General features: G+C 50.2%; 1 protein-coding gene across 3 annotated transcripts in view; it reads right to left on the reverse strand.

The window, feature by feature from the left end:
* The window catches only part of SMYD2 (SET and MYND domain containing 2), a 52,766-nt gene that overhangs the window by 1,179 nt on the left and 27,283 nt on the right, over positions 1 to 24,304 (reverse strand). For 2 of the 3 annotated variants that reach the window (XM_047751971.1, XM_047751973.1), the window contains 9 exons: positions 21,330 to 21,440; positions 18,851 to 18,911; positions 17,999 to 18,123; positions 11,516 to 11,583; positions 8,663 to 8,765; positions 6,101 to 6,211; positions 5,281 to 5,401; positions 4,153 to 4,327; positions 1,692 to 1,800 (listed from right to left, as the gene is read on the reverse strand). In XM_047751971.1, coding sequence (XP_047607927.1) covers positions 1,692 to 1,800; positions 4,153 to 4,327; positions 5,281 to 5,401; positions 6,101 to 6,211; positions 8,663 to 8,765; positions 11,516 to 11,583; positions 17,999 to 18,123; positions 18,851 to 18,911; positions 21,330 to 21,440 — 984 coding nt within the window. The remainder of the gene's footprint in view (positions 1 to 1,691; positions 1,801 to 4,152; positions 4,328 to 5,280; positions 5,402 to 6,100; positions 6,212 to 8,662; positions 8,766 to 11,515; positions 11,584 to 17,998; positions 18,124 to 18,850; positions 18,912 to 21,329; positions 21,441 to 24,304) is intronic. The other variant, XM_047751972.1, reaches the window with a different exon arrangement.

The raw sequence follows: 24,304 nt of genomic DNA on the forward strand, positions 1-24,304 counted from the left end.
CATTCTCTTGCTAGATCTCCAACCAACGGGAATGCCCACATAGAGGAATCACCTGTAGGAAATGTCTCCTCTCATCCCCTGCATTCATTTCACGACTCCTATTCCCTCCTCGGATCTACTGTGGCCTCCAGTGACCTGCATTGAATTACTTACCAGCATTTTGCAATGGTGAGCTAATTGGTCAATTTTCTTGCAACCTCACTAAGGCAATAAATGGTATCTTAGAAGACAAGTTCCATGGTTTAAAAATAGAGAAAAAAATTTTTTTTTGTCTTTTGGAGGTTCCCAGGCTAGGGGTCCAATTGGAGCTACAGCTGCCAGCCTACACCACAGCCACAGCCATGCCAGATAGGAGCTGCATCTGCGACCAACACCAAAGTTCACAGTAATACCAGATCCTTAACCCACTGAGCGAGGGTAGGAATCGAACACACGTCCTCATGAACGTATGGGTTCATTAACTGCTGAGCCATGATGGAACTCCAAAAAACAGAAAATTTTAGTTTTATTTATTTATTTATTTTGGCAGTACACAAGGCACATGGAAGTTCCTGAGCCAGGGATCAAACCTGTGAGGCAACAAGGACTCGAGCCGCGGCAACGACAATGCCAAATCCTTAACCCACTGAGCCACTCCAGAAAATCATATTCTTTTTTTTTTTAAATACTTTATCTATGTGTATATTTTTTCTGAAAATTGTATTCTTAACTCCTACTTCTAGGCTGGGTGGGCGCTGGCCCTTCCCTCTGGGATGCGGGACTTGATTCCATCTACCCGAGTAATCTCTGGGGAAGATGGGATCTGCAGAGGTGGGCATCCAGGCTCTTCCATGGTGCCAACTTTCACAAACACCCCCTTACAGGGGTAACAGACTGTCTCAAAGATTCCATTTTATTAACTTTTGGCTCCCACAGAAAGAACAGCCGTTCCAAAGATGATATTTTATCAACTATTGCCTCCTATATAAAGAGCAACAAGAACCAATACTCAGGATGGTTAACCATGCTTCTGTTAAGGTGAGGGGCAGGGCCAGGCCCACGGGGCAGCTGCAAACGCTGCACCCAGGGTCCTGCTTCACCCTATGGGTTAGTCACAGTGTGAAGCATCCAACTCGGAAAGACCCCACGTGACTGAGAGCCCTACCTACCACGTGCCCTTGGCACGTGGCTTAACCTGTTCAAATCTCAACATACTCATCAGGAAAGCCTATGTCGTTTTTCATGAGAATTAAAAGAAGGCCACATGGTCTGTAAGTGTCCTCAAAGAATGCTGACAATGATACTAGGTCCATTTCAGAAGCTGCAAATGCATCATCCTCACGCTGAGAGACACGCCAGATCCACCTGCTGTGACGCCACAACCAGGCAGCATGAATCTGCAAATCCTCAAGGGCAAAAATGTGGGGAATTCCCTTACCAAGGTCTCCTGGCCTATCCGTGGCCTCTGTCCACGTCCACGGACGAGGGCAGTACCCCCTTCTCCATGGCCGTGAGCCTGGACTGTCTGAGCAGGACACAAACCTGTCAAAGGCTCCATTACTTCCTTCCACCCCCTCCCACCCCCATGGCTGGAAGGCAGCCAAGAGCTGGTCACCACCCACTACCACGTCCGTCCCCCCCTCCCCGTCCTGTAGAGAGAGTGTGAGGAGGCCGTCGGGCACCAGGCGTCCTACCTCCTGGCACACACATACCTTCCTCAGGGCTCTCTCCCCAGCAGCTTTGTTCTCCAGGCCCATGTACAGCCTTCCTAGCTTCAGCCACATGGAGGCCACGTTCAAGGAGTAGAGAGGATAGTGCTTACTAGAAAGCGAAGAGACAACAGGCCGCCTCGTCAACAGCCGCCCAGCCTGTGGCCACCGAGCTGACGGCCACATCTCCCCAGCAGCCAGGCTTCTCCCAACCCCGGCAGGCTCTGAGTGGAGGGCGTGGATGGTTCAACCCCATCTAACCATCGTGGATACACTTCATTTCTTTTTCTTTCTTTTTACGGCTGTACCTGTGGCATATGGAAGTTCCCAGGCTAGGCTTCAAACTGGAGCTGCAGCTGCCAGCCCACGCCACAGCCTCGGCGAGGCAGGATCCAAGCCGCATCTGTGACCTACGATGCAGCTTGTGGCAAGGCCGGATCCTTAACCCACTGAACAAGGCCAGGGATCGAACCTGCATCCTCATGGACCCTATGTTGGGTTCTTAATCCACAGAGCCACAACGGGGACCCCAAGGGATGCAGTTCATTTCATGGAGTATCTGTTTTTCTGAAAAATGACATAAAGACTAGAGGGGAGATCCTATGGGAAAAAAACATGTATAAACACAACATTCAATATGAGCCCCAGATTTTTGAGTTTTAGCTGCACCCATCGTAGGGCAGTGGGAAAACAACTTTTAAAGTAAATTTCCTATTTATGAGGATATCAGGCCTATCCACTATTTAAAAACCAGCTTAGACATACACACACACCAGTGTCTCAAGACCCCAGCTTTCAGTCACACTCTGTGATGTCAGTTGGTCTAGCAAAATTATAAGCTCTCTGAAGGCAGGAACACACCTGCTATTTCTTCTATATTCTTCCTCTAGTGTCCAAGAGAGGGCTTTGGAGACAGTAGGTATTCTCTCTCTGGTTTTAACTGAAGGCTGATTGATGGAGCCTGACTAGGAAAGAGCTGTCTCCCTAGGAATAGAGAGGCTGTGTGTGTGTGTGCCTACGAGTGTGTGTGTATAGGAGGTGTTTATTTACAGCCTGGTCTGCTCTACCTGCTCCAGTGTCAAAGTCCATCCCAAAGAGACACCTTCTAGCTGTATTCCTGGCTTGGGGGCAGGGGGCAGCATGTTCCCTGGAGGAGTCCTGGGCCAGTGGTCAGAGGAGGCCAGGGCTGGGCTTACAGGAGGGGCTCCCTAGGTCAATGGAGGGTCCAGCAGGGCTTGCCAAAACCACAAGGCTCATTCTCATTCTCTCTCTCACTAAAGATCTCACCAAGGGCATTGTGCAAGGACCAGAGTCCTTCCTCACCCTCTTAGGAAGGACAGGCTTGGCCATTATCTCCCAAGTACCACAGTCTGTTTCTAGGAGCTGATTTTCCGAGCTCGCTTCCCCATGGGCTCCCCCTGCTGGCTAAACAGGGCACTGAGGGGTAAGTGGGGGCTGACTGACTAAAGGGAATCCAAGCTACACAGACACTCTACAGTCCCCAGCCTCAGGACTTGAAGGAATGCTGAAGGCTTCTCAAGAGCACTGGTTGCTTCTGGAGCACGGAGATTTCAGGTCCAATGCCCAGAGATTCTGTAAATGCATAATGTAAATGTGTTTAACAAGTGCCCCAGTGGTCTGATCTAAGCCAACCTGGACCTGAAGTGGCTCGTCAGAGCCTCCTTCTGTCACTTTAAGGTTTACTAACCTTCTTGACAGGAAACTTCCCCATCATTAACATTTATTATTACTACAAGTTAAATTCCAACTCACTGGAGTTCCCTGGTGGCCTAGTGGTTAAGAATCTGGCATTGTTACGGCTGTGGCTTGGGTCACTGCTATGGTGCAGGTTCAATCCCTAGCCTGGGAACTTTCACATGCTATGAGAGTGGCCCCCCCCCCCAAAAAAAGGTAATCTAAAAAAAAAAAAACCAACTTATTCAAATATAGGAAAGGATACTAAATTACCACAGACAATACACAGGTCCCAGAGTCTCCCTGAGTGTAGCAAAGTGCAGCACGCTGAGTGTAGCAAAGTGTAGCACACTTTGCAAAAGACAGAAGAAGGGGATTTAAAAAAGTAAGTTTTCTGAGACTACTATCTACTGCTAAGTGCCATTTAACTGGGACGGTATGGGAAGGAAAAGGAACAAACTGGTGGCTTTTTAATACGGATGTGAATTAACTACCACAGACAGAGCACCCTGCATGGGTCCTGGGAGGGATCCTGCCCCAACAGCCTCTGCATCACAACCTGCCTCCCTGGGTGTCTCTTCCGGGTGGTGGAGGGCACAGGCTGGGCTCCGAGGAAGCACCCTGCCCCTGCCCCTCCAGATGTGGTGCAGAGAAGAGAAAGCTGCTCCTGGCAGCTCCAACACGGGTGGGGCCGAAGACAGAAGAGCTAAGGGGCATTCGAAGCCACCGAATGCAGTGGCTCTTCCCATTATCATAGCACGGAAATCACCTGTAGGGCTGGATGATTTTCTGTCCGTACCGCAGAGCTCCCTCCCAGTCCTGCATGTACAAGCAGACGCCCATGGCCTGGTACATCATGTGCAGCATGTACACATTACTGTCCTCAAACACGCAGCTCATCTTCTCCTGGCTGAGCTCGCAGATCTCCAGCAGCTCACTAGGGGGTGCTCTGGAGTCAAGGAAAGAACAGGCCAAACCGCAGGGCTAGGAGGCTTCGCAGGGCTGCAACGCCCAGAAACAAGGAGTCACTATTTTCTCTACTCCAGCCCTACCCTAACCTTCTGAAAAAGCAAATTATGCAAAGCTGAGCGAAAGTGAAAAGAGTCACATTTTTCTTGAAGGGGAAAAAAAAAAAAAAAAAAACAGGAAAAACTGGAGACCTCAGCTGTTCTGCACAACTGAAGAATTTTAGCCACAGGGAACAGAGCCTCCCTCCAGCTGTAAACGTTGATTCAAATCACTAATCTTCAATCTTCTGGTTAACTTTAAATCCTCACCCAAGCTGAGAACGTTAGCTAAAGCATTTTTAAGGAAGAAGTTCAGACCATGGGAAAGCCCTTTTTTATACTCAGAAAAAAAAGGGGTGTCTTTCTCCAATTTCCTCCACTGGTTTTACTTTTTCCTCCAGTACGAATCCAGGGCCTTTTCAGTATGCGAGAAAATGCTATAGGGTAGCAATTAAGCCCATGGGTTGTGGTAGTGGACCTGGGGCAAAATCCTGGACCTGTCCTGCTCAACTGCGTCCCTTTGCTGCCTCTGGGCTGTTTCCAGCCGCTGCAGGAGCGCCCGTGTGAGAATGAGGCAACACAACAGGAGCCACATCCTTGCCCTAAGGAAGACACCCAAACAACGAGGCTCTTCAGGGAACTGCTCTCCAGGTCACGACGGCAAAATCTTCCACCAAGAAGAGCTCCTGACCAAACTAGTCCAACAGGGAGAAACAGGACAAGGTCAGCAGAAAGAAGACAAGGTCAGTGGACTCCAAGTCCTGGGTGGCCAGTAGGTCTCATACCTTGGACACGTCCTTCGTACTCAGCATCTGAAACCCATCCTTCTCCTCCTCTCCCCCTGCCACTCCCCGTGCACGCCCTGCAGGGAGGGCGGTGGTAAAGGATATACTTGTAGTGCTTGGCCCTCCGAAACTCCTCGATGACGTTGCGCGCGTATCTGACCATGTCGCGGATGGCTTCTGCTTTCGGGGGATCGTTGAGCTTCCGGATTTCCACCTTGGCCTTGTCCTGAGGGAAACGACCGCAGGGGACGTCCCACGGCCACCATACTGATGGGGGAACGTCTCCCACCGCACCCTGTCCCCATGCAGGGGGAGCGGCCGGCCCATTCTCAAGTCACAAAAGCATGAAAGGAAATGGAAGGAGTGGATCTAAGAGAAATTCAATACGCGTGACCTTCTTCCAAAAATGTGACTTTTCTAGACACTCCTTCTTTAGGCAGGACACCTGGAATGTGTCTGCTCTGGGCGGATACGTGTGTTCACACATCTATGAAATCAGGAGAGTGGACTGAGGAGGGGGGCAGGGGCACAATCCGGGCGAGGCCAGAGAAAATTCTGTAGGTTCTGCTGAAAAGGGCTGAAAGCCTGAAAATGTGCTTTCTTGGGTGCTTTTTCCCCTCCCTCTCTTTTGAACAGCCGTTTCTTCCAAGACCTGGCCCTCTGGCAAGTCCTCTCCTATGTCCCCAATGGGATGGAAAGGTTTTCACGCCTCTGAGGATCAGGCTGGAACAGAGACCTGGTCTAACTGGACTCCCTCCCTCAGGCTGTGCCAGCCGGTAAGGTGGGTTTAAAAGCTTAAAAACACGACAGCAGGGGGCACCCCAAATCAGATGGGGGGGGACATCCCACGTCAGACAGGGGTGCTCGCTTGGCACAGGGGTCCCGAGAGAGGACAGTGAGCACCTGTGCTGCATTGGGCGCTTACCTTGTCTTTGGTGGTGCACTCCTGGCACTCACAGGTAAAGAAATAGGAATCCCTCAGTCGGTCGTTTCGATCTTCCGTTGGGTACAGGAGGTCAATGTAACTGGTAAAAACCTATGGGGTCCAAAACGGTGACATGGCACCAGTTTGCTACAGGCCAACTTGAGCCTTGTCCTCCTGAGGGCTCTGCAAACATTCCTGGTGGTGACCTTGCAAGGACCACAGCTCAGGAAACACGCGGACCTCCCTGGGCACCCACCAGTGTGTCCCACCTCCTCGTGGTGGGGAGAAAGGGCTTCTCCTCCCACTTTCTATAGAATCAAGGAGTCCCTGCAATGGTGCACTGGAAGGTGAAAGCACCCCGCCCCCCTCCTCCCAGAGAGCGAGCCGTGGATCTGGTCCAGGAGTTGATGCCCTTGTCTGGCCCACAGACACAAAGGCCCCCCTGGACGGAGAGTCCACTCATCCTTCAGACGGGCCCTGAGCTGTCTCCTGCTGGCCTCAGTTTAGCGCCTTTATTTCACAACACAGGATGGCTCAGCTGCGCTGTCGAGTGGGCAGAGGGGGAGCTCGCTCACACACACACACACACACACACACACACACACAGGTTTCTGTGTATCCTGCCATTCTGCCAGCCACTGGCAGTGGAGGAGGATGCTCAGCTCGGTGGGCCAGGCCAGGCCAGCATAGGGAGGATACAGCTCCCAGGACACCAGCGTGCTGACACCTTAACCCAGTGGGGCCAGAGAACTTGGAGAAGTCATAGCTCTGGGCTCATCAAGTTCTCCTGTCCTTGCTTTTTCCTAGTGGGGTCCGTGGCTGAGCCTTGGAGCATATGGAGGAGGCCGGCGTTTAACTGTCCATTATCTACTCACTGGGACGGCTCTCGCCGCTCATCCCACACCATCAGGCAAATGTCTGACCGAACAGATGGATGTCCCAAAGCCGTCACCGTGCCAGGAACCTCGGGCACGGGCAGGCAGGAGGGGGTGGGGACCCACACCGGCTGGGTGCTTGCAGGCGCCAGGAGCTCTCCCTGACGCAAAGGGCAATGGCCTCGCGGCTCACTGGACACCCTGGGGAATGGCCTCTTCCTCTTCGAAAGGCAGATCACCCCCCAACCATGACTTCCCCGAAAGGAGGAGACTGCATTTCAGGTGTGCAATGGGAGGAGGGCAAAGCTACGGGAGCAAGCCCCGCCCTGCCTCAGCGCCGCAGCCCCTCACCCCTTAGAAACGACTGACGGGCTCCCAGTGCAACAGACAGAAGGGCCCAGAAGATGGCGACAGAGGCCGCTCAGTGTCACCGCTCTGGGGCCAGGCGGAGCCCGTCTGGGGGACAAACTGCTCCGGGCAGCCCCCCAGCACTGGGGCCTGGTGACTTAGGTCAACTGACAGCCACTGGCTGTTTTGGCAAAAGAGGCATCAGGCAGCCTACACAGGACATCTGGAAATCAAGACACCCCGACCCAAGGCAGGACATCCTCCTCCGGATGCATCTCCCAAGAGGCGGAAGCACACCAGGCTTGGGGTCCCAGAGCCCAATGCCAGCAACGCAGGTCTTCAACATTCCGCACGAGTGTCGTTACGCCTTAAAGGTCCTAAACATCCAGACACGCGACTTAAAGCAGCAGTGAAGGGCATTAAACCGAAACGTATCTAGAGTAAGTGAGCACATTCCCTAAACATTCATGCGTCTTGCTAGGGATGTCAGCATTTACTTTAAGAGCCTATAGCACACATCTGGCAAGGCCTGGCCAGCTTTCTCAGACCACATAAGGTGGTCGTGGATGCACAGCACAGGAAAGGAGGAGCCGCTGAGCAGGTGACAGAACACCTGGTTCTCTCCACGTCCCCAAGTTAGGGATGGAAGCTAACAGTGGCCTTTAGGCCACAGACCACCTCTACCTGCCCCACCGGTGTGTACACCTGGCCATATGCCTTCCATTCCAAATGCGAAAGATTTGGAGTTGGAACTTTCTAGCTATTGCTGGCTTGCTTCTCCCTTTTAGGGGGAGAAAAACAGGCCAAAATTCAGGAATCGAAAATAAAGCTCTGCAGTGCCCATCGTGGCGCAGCAGAAACAAATCCGACCAGGAACCATGAGGTTGTGGGTTCGATCCTTGGCCTCGCTCAGTGGGTTAAGGGTCTGTGGTGTAGGTTGCAGGCTCGGCTCAGATCTGGTGTGGCTGTGGCTGTGGTATAGGCTGGCAGCTATAGCACCGATTAGACCCCCTAGCCTGGGAACCCCCACATGCCATGGGCACAGCCCCAAAAAGAAAAAGCCAAAAACCAAAAACACCTCAAACTCAACTATTTGGTAACAGGAATAAACAGACGCTAAGACTTTTATTTTGGTCATTTTGGCAGTCTCATTTCTGAGCAACTTTACTCAAATTTATTCTTCCCTGGTTTTTTTCTTTGGCCGCAGATGGACCAGGGGGAGCGCCAAATGGAAGCCGGAAGTGTGGGCTTCAGGCCACAGGTTGGGAATCTGGTCCTTAACCCGGGAGGGCCTGAGAACAGCACCCACCGCCACAGCCACCTGCAGCCACACACTCACCTCCTCTCCAGGGTGGATTTCCTGTACGGCTCTGACTTCTGCCAGGGTCCCCTTGTAGGTCACAATGACATTGGGACAACAACTATGATTCATCAGTGCAACACTGTCAATCAGAAGAGAAAACCCATTGTTGTCAGGCAGGTAGGCAGACTGTGCAGGCAGCTCCTTGGCTACTTGCTTGCTAAGTTACAGAAAACTGGATGTTTGCAGGCTATCAAAAAAACAAATCAAAGGGGTGGCCATCCCAGTCTAAGAGGCTGTTCTGTATGCACCTGTAACAATATTTAACACCTGAAATTCCAACAACACTGACCGTGAAATCTGCAGTTCAGAAAGGTGCCATCTTTGCCCCAAAACAACAACAAAAAACACCACATGTTGGGAGGGACCAACAACAAACCCCACAAAAATTGCTCCTGTTGGATGCAGCACCTACAGCCAACTGCTCCTCCACTGGACACTGTACAAGACAGACGGGCTGTCGCTGCCAGGTGGCTCTGGACATCAGCGGCTGGTTCCTAACACGCCTCCCTTAGATGTGGAGAAGTCACTGCTGTGGGGACGCCGCCTTCCTGCGAGGGTGTGTGATCCCCCAGAGACTCCGAGGAGCCCACCTGAGTCTCTGCACCTCAATCTCCTCATCTGGAAAATTGGGCCATCGCCGCCTCCTGCTGCTCGAGGGCTGCTTTACTGGGAGCGCGGGGACAGAGAGAGGAGCCGACGCCAGGGCTTTGAGCGTTCTGATTATATCCAGGTCAAAGTTCCGAGAACAGAAATTTCTAAACTACAGGGGGACAGTGCTTGATCTCTGAAAATGCTGCCTTTGAAATCACAATGCTGATGTGATTTCAGCCGAAGAGATTCTTCTCCCCAATTATAACTGCCTAGAAACTGGGGCTCACATGGGCACTCCCATCCGTGTGCACTGCAGCTCTGGGGGCCAGTGTCACGTGCCTGCAACCTCAAGAAGCAAAACCCCTCTCCTGGTTGCTCCGAATACAAAAAAGCAACGGGGCTGGGAAGCCTTAAGCAGGGGAGCTGCCCCAGGCGTGCCGGGTACGTGTCGGGTGCCGGGTACGTGTCGGGTACCAGGAGGAGCTGCTAGAGGTCTGGGTGAGGGGCAGGGCTGGCCTCGGGTCAGGCCCCCACGCAGCGGCTTCCCTGTCTTGTCCTTGGGGAGGGGCACCTCTGCCCTGCTTCCCGGCAAGGGGTGCCCAGGGATTTGGACCCTAGGAATCTGATAGACAAACGCACCGGAAGCTGTTTCTAATGGAGAAGCAGGTTTCTAGAAGGTCTATGCAGGAGAACCCCTGGGCTGTCTCTCTAAGGCAGGTGGGGGCTGCAGGAGGCAGAAGACGGGACCCAGCTCCCGCTCTTGGCAACCACTGGACCGGGTGAAACCTCACGCACCAGCACCCGCCTTGCTTGCCGCCCCTCAGATGCTAAGAGCAGAGACATTCCAGAGCTCATTTCCAGTGTCTTGAGGGTGTCAAGACGAGCCCTCTAAAGAGGAACGAGTCGCCTGTTCCCTCTTCCCTTTCCCAAGGGCAAAGGTCCGAGAGCACCTCTCCCCAGCCCCTTCTTTCCTTGCGATGGGAGCTCAAACTGCAGAGGACGCCCTTTTGGCCACCAGGACAGGGACACCACAAGAACATACGTCTTGTTTCTCCAGTTCAAGAAAGCCTGTGACGACTGCCCAGGAGACAAGGACCAGAAGAGATGTTTCTTGCCCTTTCGGGCCCGTGCCATGCACAGAGCTGGCAGCGGCAGACAGGCATGGAGGGCTCATGTGCCATCCGCGGCCACCGCCTGGGTGTTAAGGGTTTCGCAACTGCTTCAACCTAGAGGCAGAGGCTCCTGGAGGGGATACTCAGCAGCATCACTTTAGAGGAAGCTCAACTACAGTGAGGACAGATTCAGACAGGGCGTGCAGGAAAGGCTTCTCTGCTCCATCTGGGAAGTCTGGGCTGGGTGGCAGGGGACTGAGGCGTCTCGAGACTACCCCTTCCATCAAAGAGACAATGGCAAAGCTGCTCCTGGCATTCCATTAAGTCAGAGCTATAACCATCTCCGTTGTCAACTGGCTAACCTTTTTTTTTTTTTTTGTCTTTTTAGGGCTGCACCTGCGGCATACGGAGGTTCCCAGGCTAGGGGTCGAATCAGAGCTGTAGCCCACGGCCTACACCACAGCCACAGCAATGCCGGAACCTTAACCCACTGAGTGAGTCCTCATGCTTCCCAGTCGGATTCGTTTCTGCTGAGCCATGACAGGACTCCGTTTAAAAAAAAAAATTTTTAACCTTTCTTGAATTAGTGTATTCCCGATGTGAAGAAAACGCCCACCGTTCTTTGATATTCTTCCCCAGCTCACCACTTCAGCATATTTTACCCCCCAAACTGTGTTGTTTCTATACTGGTATTTTTCAAAAAGGACAGATGGAGAAGCAGCTCATAGAGTCTATGTGTAAGTCCACAGCCAATTCTTGGTTGGCGATTAACGTTTCACTCGGAGTGTAAGAAACCCAAAGGCTTCCAGGACCACAGATACGCAAGGAAGCAAATTTCTCAGCAGGGCCTGGGCTGTTCCTTCTATGCATACTCTAAAATACCCTTTCATAACAGCTCCCTACCTAGCAGGACTTAATAAGCAACTGTTCTCTTAACTAGGACCTTCAGATCCTTAAATGCAGGGGAAATATTTTGAAATCTGGGAGAATTTATAAAAGAGGACTTAATTCACTTGGAGATTCATGTCTGCCACATGCAGTGAGGGAGGTTATTTCAAAATCACACACACAAAAATTCAAATTAGTGTTAAATAAGGAAAAGGAAAAGAAGTCAGACTCAGCCTACTCAGGAAATATTGCTGATCCCAAATGAGAAAGCTCCTCGTCTTCAATTGTGAAGCCGTTACAGTTCACCTGCACAGAGAAAGCGGGGAGAGGGAGGGGAAAAAAAAAAATGAGCTCACGCTTCTCCCTGGAGAGAAATCACTGCTTTAATTTTGAACTTTAACAAATTAACTAGGAAGACGTTCTGGTTTAGTGATTTGAAACCCTTCCTTTTGGCCAAGGTCTCCTATGTTCGAACCCAACTCACCCATCGGTCTCCTGTATAAACAAATATCAGAAGAACCATCAGGGCTGAAGCATCCTTATTCTAGGGTGCCCTGAGATTGCAATGGACCCCTAAGGCTCCAAGGTCGGCGTCTGCAGATCAGCCTGGGAGCGAGGACACTTGCGCTCTAATGCCAGTTATGCCGAGACCTTGAGCCCAGCCCTGTGTCCCTCTGCCCTTGGTTTTCTTCCATTAAAGAAGAAGTCACCTAATCCAGTACCCAGCTCATAAAGTGCGGTGGCTGATATGAAAGCCTTTACACAGCTAAGCCAACAGCTGTCCATCCCCTTGAGGCAGGGGGGCAAGGCCCTGAAGCTAAGGGGCTGGGAACTTCCTTTCATGTCTCAGCCACATCAACCACTGGCCACTTTCTCATCGCTGAAAAGAAACAGTACGCTGAGAAACACCAAGGGCAGCTCTCGCTGGCCGGGAAGTCTAACTTAGAGCTGGTAGGCCGAAAACGAGGGCTCCACACGCCCAATTTTAGGTTGTTCCATGAACTCATTCTTTCCACATTCAGTGGGGACGCTTCCATGCTGGGCACCATGCACAGGAGGAGAGACAGGCCAAAGGCGGTGCCCTCCGGGATACCCAGTCTGTTGGGAGACAGTTCACTGCGTGTCATTCATTTGTGTCCAAACCTTCACAGTTGGAAGGGGACTCCGTCTCTTTACTTTTCAGATGATGAAACGGAGGTCACAGAGGGGCAGTGACTTGCCCAAAGCCAGCAGCGAAGGCTCAGAGCCCTGCTCATCCCCCGCTGCGTGAGGCTGTCTGTGAAGCTACGAAGCAGACCTGCGGAAGCCCATGGGCCGCCACCAGGCTCTTCCACACCAGACACACCACGTAGGTGCATTTCAGGCCAGCGGATGGGCTTTTTAAAACTAGCATCTGCTGACCACTCACTCTGTGCTAGGCACCTGGGTGCTGCGTATTTACCCTCTCATAAACCTGTGACTCTGGCATAACCCACTTTACAGATGTGGAAACTGAGGCTCAAGGTGATCTCTGATTAAGTAACTCACTCAAGGCCATATAACTAATAAAGGGCAGAACAGGAGTCAAAATTCAAACTACACAACCCAATAGCAAAGCCTTCAGAAACACAGAAAGTGTCTCTTACATTATACTATATTTCTTCTAAAATTGTTCTACCCCTGATTCTTTTTTCTCTTCCTGGCCACACCCATGGCATATGAAAGTTCCCAGGCCAGGAACTGCATCTGAGTCACAGCTGTGACCTATGCCAGGCCTGGCCAGGGATCGAACCCACATCTCTGCAGTGACCTGAGCCATTGCAGTGGGATTCTTAACCCACTGTGCCACAGGAGGAACTCCTGATCTCTGATTCTTACTGGGGCAATTTTACTTAGAATTCAGAGCCACTGTCAAAGACTTGAAAATCTTGGTATAAGAAGAGCAAAAGATCTGATGGGTTTGTGTGACTTGCAGTTTTTATAACTTAAAACAATTTTTTTTTTTTTTTGGTCTTTTAGGGCCACTCTTGCGGCATATGGAGGTTCCCAGTCTAGGAGTCCAATTGGAACTGCAGCCACCAGCCTATGCCACAGCCACAGCAATGCAGGATCCGAGCTGCGTCTGTGACCTACACCACAGCTCACGGCAACGCCAGATCCTTAACCCATTGAGCAAGGCCAGGGATCGAACCTAATCCTCATGGATGCTAGTTGGGTTCGCTAACCAGTGAGCCAGAACAGGAACTCCAGTTTTTATAATTAAACACATTTACAATCAGTGTATACAATTCTCAACCTAAAAAGAGATGATTGCAGTTTAGTAGAACAATATATAGGCTTTGAAATCCTGAGGTGTTGGGCATTTTTATGCAGAAGACTCATCACACTATTTTTGTGCCAACTTCAGGTCCTCTAACCTATTCTGCCATGAGGACGCCAACCAACATTACATTAAGAATAAATGCAGATTTTCACTCATTCAATAAAAGTTACCGGAGCATTGGTGTTCCCATCACGGTGCAGCGGAAACGAATCCAACTAGGAACCACAAGGTTGTGGATTCAATCTCCAGCCTCGCTCAGTGGGTTACGGATCCGGTGATGCCTTGAGCTGTGCAGGTCACAGACTGGGCTTGGATCCCAAGTGGCTGTGACATAGGCCGATGGCTACAGCTCCGATTAGACCCCTAGCCTGGGAATCTCCATATGCCACATGGGGGGGGGGCCCTCAAAAGCAAAAAAAAAAAAAAAAAAGGTTACTGGAGCCTGAACTATGCATCCTGCACTTTACAAGGAACTGAATGCCCTATGTCCAGTCTCAGACTGGATACTAACGTTCCTCGGCAAGTGTCTGGGACCCACGAGACAACCACAAATGTCTGCAAAGTGCAAGAATGAGAACTAAGCAAAGTTCACAACTGATCTAGCATCGGCAGCTCCTGACTAGCTTTGAGGGGGGTGGGTATGACACTTGCTCCTTTGCTCCGTAACCTCTTCCTCTGCATGGTCCTCAACTAGACGGTCTAAGACTGCAACTTCCTTCGGGCTGGAATGTCCCACGGCCACTGGTCCCTTTATTCCCTGTGCCGCCCTCCTCTTACTGTGGAGGAAAGAGTATGTTTCTTCGCAGCAAAGAAAGGCTCCTATAAGCACAACGGTCATCACTGTTCCCTTCCGGGAGGTGCGGATGCTGTTTAAGCCAAACCGCATGGCAATCTGCCTGCTGTCTTTCTCCCCTTCTAAAATATCCCTAGAGAAGAAAAGTGAACTTGCGTGTTCAGGAAGATGCATGGGCCATGGTCCCTCTTTTTTTTTTTTTTTTTCCCCCCAAGTCAAATCAGGCGTAAGTGCCCTGCTGAAGCTATTCTCATAATTAGCATTTAGACTAGATGTAGGCTGCACACCAAAAATACATTTCCCAACCCTGCATATGTTCCCAGTGTTAAAATGCACCTCAGTGCTGTGGAAGGAGTCCAGCCACCTTCTGCTGCCAGCTGCGGCTGGGCCCCACGTTAACCCCCAACACCCTCCCTTGAGCCCAAGAGAGGAGAGGGCACAGAGGCTGGGCCAGCGGACAGGCAGTGGGTGTGTGTTGCGGGGCAGAGCGGGGGGAGCTGAGAGGCAGGACTGGAAGGTGGCTTGGGGCTGGAACAGGACTTTCCAGTTCTGCTTCAGAGTTTCCTTTGGGGATACTGTATGTCCCTGTTCAAGTCTATATATGAAAAAAGATATGTATGTGCATCGGTGGGTATGCACACCATCTCAGAATGGACACTGTGATCTGAAAAATGGAAAGTCTTTAAAGGAATTAATTACCTAGAGTTACAGATGTGTGTGTGTGCGCGCGTATCTCTAGCTCCTAGATTTTCTGAGTCAGTCCAAATTTCAAGGACTCTGAGTCATCTTCACCACAAATACACTTCTTTCTGCCTGTGACATCAAGCGCTTTGATTTGTGCTTATGAAAATAGGATCCCATATCTCCCATGTCAACAGAGAAGTCCTAGCAGCATGCATTACTGTGTTGGAAAAAAAGTTAAGCAGTGAAAAGCCAGCAGTGAAAAGATGCCTTATATTTCTTCCATCTCTCTTGCGTCCTCATATAACCATGCCTCATCTAATCCAGAAAAAAAGACTCATCTATCTGGTTTTTTCCAAAATGTGAGAGAAGTCAACTCCTCACTCCCTTCTCCTGTCACTCAAACCCACTGCCTTAGGACATCAGGAAAATAAGCTGTAATCTTAGGATGATATAATGAAAATCGGGAAGGCTTCTCATTACTTTTTTTTTTTTTTGTCTTTTTGCTATTTCTTTGGGCCGCTCCCACGGCATATAGAGGTTCCCAGGCTAGGGGTCGAATCGGAGCTGTAGCCACCGGCCTACGCCAGAGCCACAGCAACTCGGGATCTGAGCCGCGTCTGCAACCTACACCACAGCTCACGGCAACGCCAGATCGTTAACCCACTGAGCAAGGGCAGGGACCAAACCCGCAACCTCATGGTTCCTAGTCAGATTCGTTAACCACTGCGCCACGACCCGGCTTCTCATTACTTACACTTCCGCAAGCGTAACTTGAGCCCAGTTTTCCTTTTACCAAAAACAGCCTTTTTTTCCTGATTCTGACAGTCACGTAACAGCCTATATCCATAAAGCCCACCAAGGAATTCATCAGACTGCTAACAGTGGTTCTCGCGGGGGAACTGGAGTGGCTGAAGGAAGTGATGAAGACTCCTTTCTTCATATGCACATTTTTTAAAGTGGGAGAACTGTGTGTGCTTTTTATCTTTTCTTTTGAATGTTTTAAGTTATACATGCTCGATGCAGAAAACCCAGAAACAAAAAATACCCCACAAAAAAAGGAAAAATTTTCCACAACTCAGAATATAACCAAAAGTGAACGTTCACTTAAACTTTTAATTATACATATGCAAATTTTCGTACTATACACCTTCCCTTGCTTTTACACTTTTTTTTTGTCTTTTTGCCATTTCTAGGGCCGCACCTGCGACATATGGAGATTCCCAGGCTGGGGTCTAATCGGAGCCATAGCCACAGCAACGCCAGATCCGAGCCATGTCTGCAACCTACACCATAGCTCACAGCAATACCGGATCCTCAACCCACTGATCAAGGCCAGGGATCGAACCCACAACCTCACGGTTCCTAGTCAGATTCATTAACCACTGCGCCACGACAGGAACTCCCCTGCACTTATTGTTATGTCATCGTTTTCTACATCTTTAGACATTCTTGAAATATAACATAAAGGCTCATAACCTTCCATTATTAGCCTAAGCCATAATTTACAAAACTCCTAGCTGCTGACCATTTATAATATGTATTTCCTTTTCTTTTTCTCTTTTTTATTTTTTAAATTAATTAAATTTTTTTTTGCCTTTTTTGTTTTTTAAGGGCCACACCTTCGGCACATGGAAGTTCCCAGGCTAGGGGTCAAATCGGAGCTATAGCCACTGGCCTATACCACAGCCACAGTCACACCAGATCGGAGCCGCATCTGTGAGTGACACCACAGCTGACGGCAATGCCAGATCCTTAACCCACTGAGCGAGGCCAGGGATCAAACCCAAGTCCTCGCAGATACTAATTGGATTTGTTAGTCCTCAGCCACAACGTGAACTCCCTCTCTCTTTTCTTAAATAAATAATTTGCATGTCAATCTCTGTCCATAATTTCTGATGACTTCCTTCAGAGAGATTCCTAAAAATGGAATTACGGGGTCAGAGGGTACATAAGTGCTCCCTCTGTTCTAAGACAAAAATGTATAAGGATCCACCAAAGCTCTTTCCTCTGTCGAGACATGGGAGGCTCTGGCAGGGGGATGTGGTTACTTGCACCCACGCAACAATATTCCAGAATTTCTCCCTCTGGGAAGGTCACCTTCAACTCCATGTTCCGCTCGCAGGGAAAAACGCAAGAGTCTGTTGGGGGAGAAATCCGACCTAGGAAGTCCGGTCAGTAAGAGCCACCCTCCGAGTAACAGGATGGCTGATGCAGCCAGGCAGCATGCAGCAAAAGGCTTCTCCTGCACTGGCCATGCCCCACCCAGCCTTGGCCTTTCCAAACGGCTGGTGGCCAGTTCCCTATCGAATTTAAGCTGCATTTGTCTAAAAGACTCTCTGATTTTTTTTTTTTTTTTTCGTTAGCAGTATCTGGTTTTAGTAAACCTAGGCTTCTCTAAATAGGATTTCTTAGCAACCATCCAGAAAAGACTTCCTGCACCTAGGCTTCTCTCTGTGGTGACTGTCCTTTCTGGGGCCATCAGAGGGCCTCCTTCCTGGGGACATCTGTATTTGCCTCTGCTTTATTAATACAGTGTTGTTAAGCAGTGAAAAACAAACAAAACAAAAACCACCACCACTGTCAGAAGGGAAGGTTTAAGAGAAGAAGAGTCAAATTTGATGTCATAACCTCAAACGGGTCCTTTCCATTCATAGAGGTTCCCGTATGCCATGATTCTGGGGTCTGGCTGTTTTCATAAACTCTTTCTGCAGCAAGAGGCAGGATGAATGTCCTATGCTCCACCTGTTTGTGAGGCCCAGTACAGATGGGCTCTGATCTGCTCAAGGTCACCCAGCAAGGTTACAAGACACCAGGTCAAGAATCATGTTATCAAGTAGATGCCATCCTTCCACTTCTGCTCATCTTTGCCGACTATGCGCTGGGGAGAGGCCCTTGGGCAGGGAAAGGCTAGACCAAGTGTCACCTGACGCTCGCATTCTTACCTGTGCAAAGAGTACCACCAGGCTATCGCTGTCGGGGAATTCGAGGTGCTTGGAGTAAAAGTGATGCAGAGCAGCAATGTCACTCTGAATCAAGTCCCTCTTCTCATTGTCTAACTTATCCAGATCTGTGAGTAAACAAACCATTATTCACCAGGTAGAAAACTCTGGACTTCCAACTATATCCTCTTGGCACTGCCAAGGGCATGGAGCAGAAGCAAAAAATATGCGGAGCCCCCAGGAAATATTCTCCTCCTTGCTTGGTCTAAGTGAGAAATCTAAGGGCAAGAAAAGCATGCCATCTCTCTCTTCCCCTCCTCTGCCAACTGGAAGTCACTCTGGACATGGAATTACAGCTGACCACTGGCAATGAGGTCGGGAATGAATGGCAATGACTGATAACCAGCCTGTCTAGTCAGGGACCCCCCCCACCACCACCACCAATTGGTCTCCGTGTCTGTGCCATGATCGAGGAAGTGGCAGCCCCTGATTTAATGCCTTTCAGTAAGGACATCAGCTGTTTACAGAACCGCAATTGAGCAAAGATCCAAAAATATTCAGCATGCCAGGAGAGCCAGCAGGAGACAACTCGGGATGTAATAATTCATCCTGCAAGTTTCTACTTCCTCTTAATTATTTCCTAGCAATCCCATCAACTCGGAAAACAAAACAAAACGAACTTGGAGTTATTTTTCAAAACAGCACACACGTCAAAATAAAAAAGTAAAAACTGACCACTGTAAAATCCCGCCCCACCACTAAGACTCCGTATATGCCTTCCTTTCTTCGGTCTGGTCTAATCCACATAGAACGTGTGGCCAGGGTAACACCTCACCCAGACACAGAAAGACTTACGTGATTCAAACTCCTTCACGGCTAACAACTTCTCGGAAGGGGTTCTCTCCGGGTGGATTTTCTAGTAAGTGGGGAAGAAATCACACAGACACAGATTTCAACAACTGGTGCAAAAAGCAGTGCTCTCACTTTCACGCTGACACGAGGGAAAAAGCAACAATTCTCAACAAAGTAAAGACAGCTGGCCAAGGAGTCTGCCACTGGGGCTCTGAGAGGGTGTGCCCACCATTCGAATCCAAGACTTTTGAAAAGCGTTTAAAAGCACCTGCCTCATTCCTGACACCCAGATAATGCTATGCACACAGTAGGCTCAAAAATGCTTGTTACAGGGAAGAACAGTGGCTAGGAAACAACTTTTTCGGACCCTGACTTAAAAGGGCTGCATCTACAGCTAAACCATCCCATTTATTAGTTCTCCTTCGAAAAAGGAACAAAATCAAACCCCCATCCATTTCACACTTTCTTTAAGCATAGGCGAAAATGATCTCAAATTCTGGGGTTTCAAAAAGAACACCTTCGGTTGTATCCGTGAGCCCAGATTCACTTGAAACGTGTTGCCGGCTTTGTTCTAGACACCCCAAGAGGAGCTGACAATAGTAAACCCGCCAGGCTTTGAGGACATGAATAAACTTGGTGTTGACAAGAGTTCAAACGCAGAGCTCAAGAGCTGGCCCAAGGCCGTGTCTTTGTAATCCGGCTATTCAATTTGGGGATACAGGTGGTCCAGCCAGGCACGCGCCCCTCCCTAGTGAACATGTTACACTTCCCCTTGGTAGTTGGGTAGCCGGTCTCCCTGAATCCTTTGCAAGCGACTAGCATGCAAACGGTCTGGTGTTTTTTAATCATCAAGTCCTAGAGAGATGAAAAGATGGCCAGGTAACTTTTCATTTAATAGACTGTTCGTAGTAGTAGTAATTACAATACAAGTTGAATGAAACTGGTATAAACTCATCAGAGCATTCAGACAACCCTCCTGGTGCCGAAACACCTCAAGAGTTCTTGTTTGGGAGCAGAAATCTTCCATTCACAGGATCCGTTTCTGTAAGATCAGTCATTTTGCCCGGGGAAACTCTTCATTCAGGCAAGGGCACCAGTTTCTTCTGAATTCTTCACCACAGCTCTTTGAATCATGTCAGGTGGCGGGGGTAAGAGAGAACCAGCAGACTGGTCACCCCGTCCTCCCGAGATCTTACAGATGGAATCTGATGGCCTATATGCCACCTCACCCATTTCCTCCTACCCTTTCCTTCTGTCCAAGGACTCGGCATATATTTAAATTGCTACTAAGGCTCCAAAAGCTAACCTCCTCCAGGGAAAGCAATTCTGATGTTTCAGTCTTGCCCTACAGGCAAGCCTTGAATGCCTTCGGTTACCCGGAGCTGGTGAAGGGGCATTTCAGCAAGCACCTGACCCGAGCTGAACAGAACGGAACGATGATCTCAGAGGTCGGAAATGTCCGCCTTCTGTTTACGATGCTGAGGCTCCTAACTCAGTCCAGGGACAGATCTGAGCTAATCGCAACTATGGCACCTGGTTTAGATTTTTTTTTTTTTTTTTTTAAGAAATAGAAAATTTTAATGGAGGGAGGTGGGGTGGAGGAAGCGATCAAGACGAGGAAAATGAAATTTCAGCTTTAAAAGATTTCCAGCACGGAGGCCCTGCCACCAGCTTATCGCTAGCTGGCAGCTCCGGGCAGCCTGTTTCACTGGGTCACAGGGACACGTCCTATAGGGCTTTTCCTCCCCTCCTTGCAGTGTGGCCCTGTGCTGATCAGGCATCTACGAGCATGCAGTCGGTAAGGACTGACCGAACGAGGGGAAAGGCTGGCCGGCCCTGGCTTCTTCTCTGGAGGGAACGGTCGATGGCTCTCAGGGACCCCGCCCTCCCCTCCTCTCCACAGGCCTTGTCTCTATGTACTCTTCCTTCTCCTTCTCCTCGAGTATGCCGTGCTTGTCACTCCACCCCACTCCCCGCCTGCTGAGCCAGGGCAGGTAAAGGACACAGAGAGGAACAGGGCACCGCACAGGACGGGGGGCAGGGGCACGCACTGTGTGTCAGGAGGAAAGGAGGGCACATCCCAAAGCATCCACGGCCAGCCTGGGTCCCTAGGTCACTCAAATTTACTGTTCCGTTTTCACACGGTAGTTTTCATTTAAAAATATGTATTTTTCATAAAAAATAGAAAACCTATGTATTTTTTCCCAAAAAAGCATCAAAAATAGAAAAACTACAAGCCCAGAATCTCGTTGTTGTGTCTCTGTTCCTGGCCTGGGATAAGCGACATCCCCGCTGCACAGGGCAAACAAACCAGCTGATGACGCCTGCAGGGTCGTTCCCGCCCCTGTCCGAACGGATGAGATGGGAAATGGGGTCCCCAAACGCTTGGTGACAGATGACCACCAGGGGTCACGTGCTCATCCTTCTGACCTTTAAGAAAAAATAAAATAAAACCCACTTGAACAAGATCCCAGTTCCTCACCTGTTTGGCCAGAATTCTTGCCGTCAGCCTTACAGTCTCTGAGGGATTCCAGTTTTCCCCGAAAACAACCATGGGAGAACATTCCAGCTTGTGCATGGGCCAATCTTCTTTCTGGGAAAGTTAAAAATATATATACATGTTACACACACACACACACACACAGAGCAATCAAGTTCAAGAAGAGAGGATACAGTTAAGTCCTCTTCATCAAGGTCAGGTGAAATATGTTTCCTTTTGGAAGACACAGTGATGCTCACAAAAGCTAGAGCTGAAAACATCCTTTAAGACAGATGTGGTGGTATAACCTTGACCCCGGCCTGGCCAAGACTGTTGGCAAGAGGAAATCTCCTCTGTGGTGTTCCACCGGGCATCTGGTATCTCGTATCCCCTCATTATTCCAAACAACACATACACCTTTCCATTATCTGCAGATGCTGTCAAGTCATAGGGGTGAGTGACTTGGGTACTGGCCACGGATGTGGCTCTGCTCCCTACGGTTCTGTTCTGGCTCTGTTCTCGCATCGGGGTAAATAACTGAGAGGTGGCCTGGTGCCCTTTCACAGGCGATACAAACGAAACACAAAAGGGCTTTGGCAAGGGCCCTCAGAGCCTGCCCAGGGCAACTCTTGGGAATATTTAGGAATGCAGACTTCCTAGAGACATTTTGATAAAAGAGGAAAGCTGAACTCCTTTCTATCAGCTGCCTTGATGTTTTCTGCCCCAGGCTGAGGGAGGAGAAGCACACGGGGTGCCGTGGAGGCCAGGGAAGAAGGCCCTGAGGGCTGGGGCGTGAAGGATGATGCTGATGCTGGTGATAGGTTAGCACGAGGTAACTGGGACCTGGCTGGACAGCATGGGCTCTGATGAAAACCAGGTGTGGTGGGAGGGCTGAGAGGCTGCCAGGAGCGGACTCAGTGGCACACATTCTTTGCCCTGGTGGACCTGGGTACCGCGGAGTTCTTCCTTCTGCCTTTCCGGCCTCACAAAATGGCCCGTCTGTTCTTTCAGATGCTCAGGCCAGATCCCAGCCCCCCGCCAAGTCCTCCTGGGCTCCTCCCTCTCCCTCACACTCCACAGTCACCACTCCTGTGAATCCATCCTGTCTGCCTTCAGAACACGTCAGCACTGGAGTTTCCAATGTGGCTCAGTGGAAACCAATCTGACTAGCATCCATGAGGACGCAGGTTGGATCCCTGGCCTCACTCAGTGGGTTAAGGATCTGGCGTTGCCGTGAGCTGTGGTGTAGGTCACAGGCTCGGCTCAGATCTGGCGTTGCTGTGGCATAGACCAGCAGCTACAACTCTGATTTGACCCCAACCTAGCCTGGGAACCTCCATATGCTACAGGTGCGGCCCTAAAATAAATAAATAAACAAATATTAAAAAAAAAAAAAAAGAACACATCAGCATCTGATCCCTTCTCACCCCCCATCTTTCTACTCTGTGGCAGACCTGACGCCCCCTTCCCGTGGCTGCCCCCTCTCCTTGTACCCAGACACCTGCTCCTGTGCCTGCTCCCCATGGGCTATGCCCCTGAGCAGCCAGAGTGATCAATTCTGCAAGACCCAGCTCAGAGCCTTCTCAGCCCAGCACAAAAAGCAGAGTCTTAGAGATGACCCACGAGGCCACACGTGGCAGGAGTCCCCTCCGCCACTCTGAGCTCATCACCCCTACCTCGAGCCCCTGCCTCAGTCCATACATGGCTGAGAGGTCTCCTTGCTGCTCCCTGAACAGACCGAGCTTGCTCCTACCTCAAGACCCCTTGCACTTGCTGCATTTCCTGGCTGGACGCCTCGTCCCCCAGACCCTCGCCTCCTTCCCTCCCTCCCGTCTCCATGTCTGGGCTCACACGTTGCCTTCTCAAGATACCTGCCGTGAGGTGCCATCAAAGCAGCACGTCCCCGTCAGCCCCCTTCCTTGCTCTATGTTTCTTCTTAGCACCTCTACCACCTGGCATACGACACACTAACCAGCTTTTTGGTTGACCATGTTGTCCCCGCCCCTACTGAAATAAAAGGGGCTTAACAGTCTGTTTTGAGGATGCCCGTGACCCCAGAACCTAGAACAGTGCCTGGCATTGACTAGGCAGCCAATAAAGTCGCTAAATGAGTGAAGCTGTCTCCGTCCGCCTGCCCCCACTCCAAGAAGGGAGGACACACGTTAGACAGTGATGCGATGCAGAGTCCGGAGCACAGACCCTTGGCTCAAGTTCCATGCCACGATGTTCTGCTGAGTTAAGTAACACTGTGCTGACCAGAACTAAGAGCAGGAAGAGAAAGAAATGACAAGATATGCACAGGGGAGAAGTGAGATCTGCTTTTAGCCAAAGCCTAAAATGAGAGCATGGTGATAAGGCAACAAGGCAGGAACAGGTGGGTCCTGCTCCCATCAGACAAACCAGCTCCCTCCCCAAATGCAAAGCAAAAAGGGAAAGACAAAGAGAGCTTCTGGCCTTGGGATGTCCAAGGGAGGTGAGGTCCACCAGCTGGGGACAGCTGGATACAGGTGACAAAAAAGAACACATCTCCACTGTGACCCCAGGAATGCTAAGAAAAGGCCTTTGCAGGGCCTTGATGATGCTGTTTTCTGAACCGTAGGTGGTGTCTTTGGTGTTTGACAATGAGATCTGGGAGTAAAGTTTAATGTTAACTTTCCTTCCTTTCTTTTTCTTCTTCTTTTTTTATGGCTTTATAGGGCTGCACATGTGGCATATGGAAGTTCCCAGGCTAGAGGTCGAATCAGAGCTGCAGCTGCCAGCCTTCCCTAGAACCACAGCAATGCCAGATCTGAGCCGTGTCTGGCACGGCTACTCCACAGCTCAGGGCAACGCTGGATCCTTAACTCACTGAGCGAGGCTAGGGATCGAACCTGAGTCTTCAAGGATACTAGTCGGATTCATTACTGCTGAGCCACAATGGGAACGCCTAACATTTCTTAATACGATTTATGCATTCTTAGAATTTATTCCTAGAATTA

Source organism: Phacochoerus africanus, chromosome 11 (assembly GCF_016906955.1).
Source record: "Phacochoerus africanus isolate WHEZ1 chromosome 11, ROS_Pafr_v1, whole genome shotgun sequence".
Lineage (NCBI taxonomy): Eukaryota > Metazoa > Chordata > Mammalia > Artiodactyla > Suidae > Phacochoerus > Phacochoerus africanus.